This window comes from Equus przewalskii, chromosome 7, assembly GCF_037783145.1.
Source record: "Equus przewalskii isolate Varuska chromosome 7, EquPr2, whole genome shotgun sequence".
In the NCBI taxonomy this organism is placed as follows: Eukaryota; Metazoa; Chordata; class Mammalia; order Perissodactyla; family Equidae; genus Equus; species Equus przewalskii.
In genome coordinates, this window is record NC_091837.1 from 12406374 (window position 1) to 12410143 (window position 3770).

A 3770-nucleotide genomic window follows, 5' to 3' on the forward strand; every position below is an offset into this window, starting at 1 on the left:
ATGAAAGAAGAGACAAGGGTAGGGAGGGTGTATTGATATTGAGGGAGAGGGAGAGTTGCCACTTTAGAAAAGGCTGTCCTGGTAAGGGCTCCCTGAGAGGGTGGCATTTGTAAAATGAGAATACAGAGTCTATTTCTCAGGCCCGTGGTGAAGATTTAATAAAAAAAAAAACACGAATTCGTTAAAAACAAACAAAAAAAACCCTTTAATAGGTCCAAAATGGACATCTATGGAAGGAAGCCTGCCTGCAGTAGAAAGAATAGGAACGTTTGTCATGGCGGAACGGTGATCCAGGTGGACATTGGCCCGGACGGAACGGTGATCCCGCTGAAAATTGGCCCGGGCAGAAACGCTGGGCCTGGAGGAACGTTAATGCTGCAGGAACCAAGGCGGGGCACTCCGGCCGGGGCGTAGGTTACCCTGGCGACGACACGCGCCGGGTGAGCGGAGGCAGCGACGGAGAACCGTGCGACGGGGAGACACAGGGGCGGGGCTTCCGGCGGAAGTGGGCTCTCCGCCGCTGCCACTGGGGGAGATGCTGCGTCCTGTGTGGTGGTGGTTGTCCGTTGGGCTGTGCAGCCTCCTGGCGGGGCAGGCGGGCGCCCCGAGCCCCGTGGATCCGCCGGAGCGGAGCCGGCCGTACGCAGTGCTGCGTGGGCAGAACCTGGGTGAGCGGCGCGGGCTGGCGGGCGGCGGGGCCGGGGGCGGACGGCGGGGGGCGCGGGGCGGGGCGGCCCCTCTCCGAAGGCCGGGACGGGCGGCCTGAGCTGCCCCGCTCGAGTCAGGCCCCAGCTGGAACCTGGGTTGGGCCCACACACAGACGCCTAAACGCACATTCGCTTGTTAAACGTAGCATCAGTTTGAGCTCCTCCGAGGTCGCTGACTTCGCCGCACAGTCCGGTTCCGGTCGTTTAAAGCCCGGATCCGTCCTCCAGTCGTGTCCCAGGATCACCTTGAGCGATCGGTGGGAGGTCCCATTTCTCACCGGAGCACTTGGGAAACCTTAGATGTGACATTTACTCTCAAAAACGTAATAGGTTTGTGAAGTTAGTTAATTGCTTCTTTGACCAGAAGGCCCGTGTCAGGGCTCATCTAGGGACTCAACTGTGTTATTCCTTATTGAATCTCCAGTTTTTATGAATGGCTTTAAAAACGGTTAGGCCCCTGCTTCTATTCCTGTTCCCCAGAAGAGGATGGCTCCCCACAAAGTAGCCAGAGGGATCTTTTTTGCCTAAATCAGATCATGTCACTCTGTCTACAACCGTCTCTAAACAATAAAATCCAGCTTTCCTTCGTGGTCTGCAAGGCCCTGCATGAACTGGCTCCAGCCTTGTCTCTGGCTTCATTTCCTTCCTCTCTGCCTTTCTTCCATCGCTCCTTCCTCCTCAGCCCTGCCTGCCTCCTTTCTGTTCGTTAGCTTTCTGGGCTAGTTCTGGCCTCAAGGGCTTTCCTTTGCCGATCCTGGGGCCTGAGGTGCTCTCCCTGCAGATGCTCACACGGCCGGCTCTTTCCTTTCATTAATGTCTTGGCTTGTGTGTCACCTCCTCAGATGTGTCCTCCCCCATCACTGTAACATTACGGTTTTCTTCACGGCATGTCAGCCTATGTGAAATGCTCTTGTTTGTTTATGTTCCCTCCCCCACATACATGGACACATCCAGAGTGTCTGTCATGGCTGTTTCCCCTCTACCTGGTGCCTGGCACTGAATGGCATTGGTAAATCATCGTCAATGAGTGCATGACTCACAGAGCCTGGAGCTGCCATTGGGAGGTAACCTGTTTTCCTTTTGCAGTGTTGATGGGAACCGTTTTCAGCATCCTGCTGGTGACCATGATCCTTATGGCATTTTGTGTCTACAAGCCCATTCGGCGTCGGTGACAGCTGAGCAAGCAAGTTCTTCCACGAGTATTTGGGAACAGAATAAGTTGTCTCTCACACGGGTCAGCAGAGAAGTTGGAATCAGAACTTTCCTGCTTGGAAATGACCTTAGGTCTGGACAGCTGGTAAATGCTAAATGGTGTAGAAAAAGCATCTAGCAGTTATTTTATTTTTTCCTAACACTGTAATGCGTCTTACTGGCCAGTGCGTCTGCTTCTCAGTGTTTCTTTTGATATCTGGCTATACTTGTTAAAAGGAAGACCTGAAGCTCTAGAGTTCAGTGTAAAGATGGAGCGCTCGCGAGAAAGAAAGCATTGTAACTGTGAGTGGCGTAGAAACCGCACTGGAAAGGACTAATCATTAATGTTGGAAAATATTAGTAAGAGGAAGAGTTAACATGTAGACATGCCCTATTTAAGAACCATTTGGTCACAGTGGGTTAAAAATCACACATGTTTTTAGTTAAACTGAGTTGGCCCAGAATGCTCAGTGTGCAAAGCAGTGGCAGCTGTGGGGAACCTCAGCCATCCCTCCTCATGCTGCACCGAGCTGGGCACTCAGATGCTCCACTGAAGTCACGGCCACCTCAGGCAGGTGTGTGATCACGGCACCCTTGGGCCGGAATTGTTACTAGTTGGGCCATCTGGAAGAGAACTGCTCCGACACGTTGATCTCCCTTGTACTGCACTCGAGTCTTTCCAGCCCATGGCCTCAAACTTGTGGCAGCTTTTCAGGTGTGGAACCGGAGGCTCAGCAGGAGCTGTTTTCAGCCCTGGGTGTGGAGTGCTCGCAGGAGTGCGTGCTCACGGTACAAGGCAGAGCGGCGGGTGGACGCGTGTTTACACAAATTTAGTTTCAATTTTGAAAATGCTGCTGTTAGTTTGCACTGTTGGTGAACTGGATTGTTGAAATACTTTTTCCGTACTTACAAAGTGGTTACCAGTATTTATTTTATTTTAAAGGTGCTAGGTGTAACTTTGTTATTAAATTGAAATGCTTGTCTTGTGCTCCATTCAAGCACAGCACTGATTTTTTTTTTTTAACAGCCTGTATTTAATGTGAAATAACCGACGCGGGATACTTAACTGTTTCAGGAGTTTGTTTGTAACCTAACATTGAGCCATTTACATGTTCACTGTCTGTTGCTTTTGAGCAAAATGTCAATTAAAATTATAATCTCACATGCTGTTTACTCCTGGTAATTATTTTCCGAGCCTTTAAAATGCAGGTGTGTGTGTGTGTTTGAATCTGATTTACTCTCTTAAGGGAGTACTGTGAAGTAGAATTTTAAATTAATGTGTGAAATAACACTGTTGTCCCAAGGCAAAGTATTGATTATTTCAGAAAACTGAGCCATAAGTAATCTTGCAGGCTGGGCCGGGGTCAGACCTGGATTCTTGTCCCAGATCCGATTACAAATATGCTTAACTTCCCCAGAGCCTCAGTTTTCCCATATGTAAAATGGTGATATACACACTTTATCTTTCTTAATTATGGTGAGGCTCAAATAGAAATGAAGGTGGCGTCACCAATTGGCCTTTCCCATAAAAGTCCATGGTTATTGACTAGAGGGAGGAGCTGTGGGTGGGGTTCTGAGAGACACTGGCATTAACAGAGTTAAGTCCCAAGAGCTAACGTGCCCATCTCATCTGGAATGCCGTGTCTTGATGTATTGCCTAAAAATGTATTGCCATTTTTAGGATTTTAACAGGAAACAGTAAACACTTGCCAGGCCCATAAACCTGTGACCTCCTGTCTGCTCAGTACTCACCAACCAGGCAGTAGGATTATATTCCAGTTTTCTGAAACCTTGCAATAGTTACTCCACGTACAAACCCAAAACCCAGCCTACATCTTCATTCCAGCGTCACCAGTCTGTTCAGTAGGAGAT

At 49.4% G+C, this 3770-nt stretch overlaps 1 protein-coding gene across 1 annotated transcript; it reads left to right on the forward strand.

Annotated features, from left to right (window-relative positions):
* The first annotated feature begins 401 nt into the window (after positions 1 to 401).
* C7H12orf76 (chromosome 7 C12orf76 homolog) lies at positions 402 to 3060 on the forward strand. The gene is made up of 2 exons (XM_070626997.1): positions 402 to 668; positions 1794 to 3060. Exons 1-2 carry the CDS (start codon positions 536 to 538, stop codon positions 1877 to 1879), a joined length of 219 nt encoding a protein of 72 aa, XP_070483098.1. The 5' UTR covers positions 402 to 535; the 3' UTR covers positions 1880 to 3060.
* The last annotated feature ends 710 nt before the right edge of the window (positions 3061 to 3770 follow it).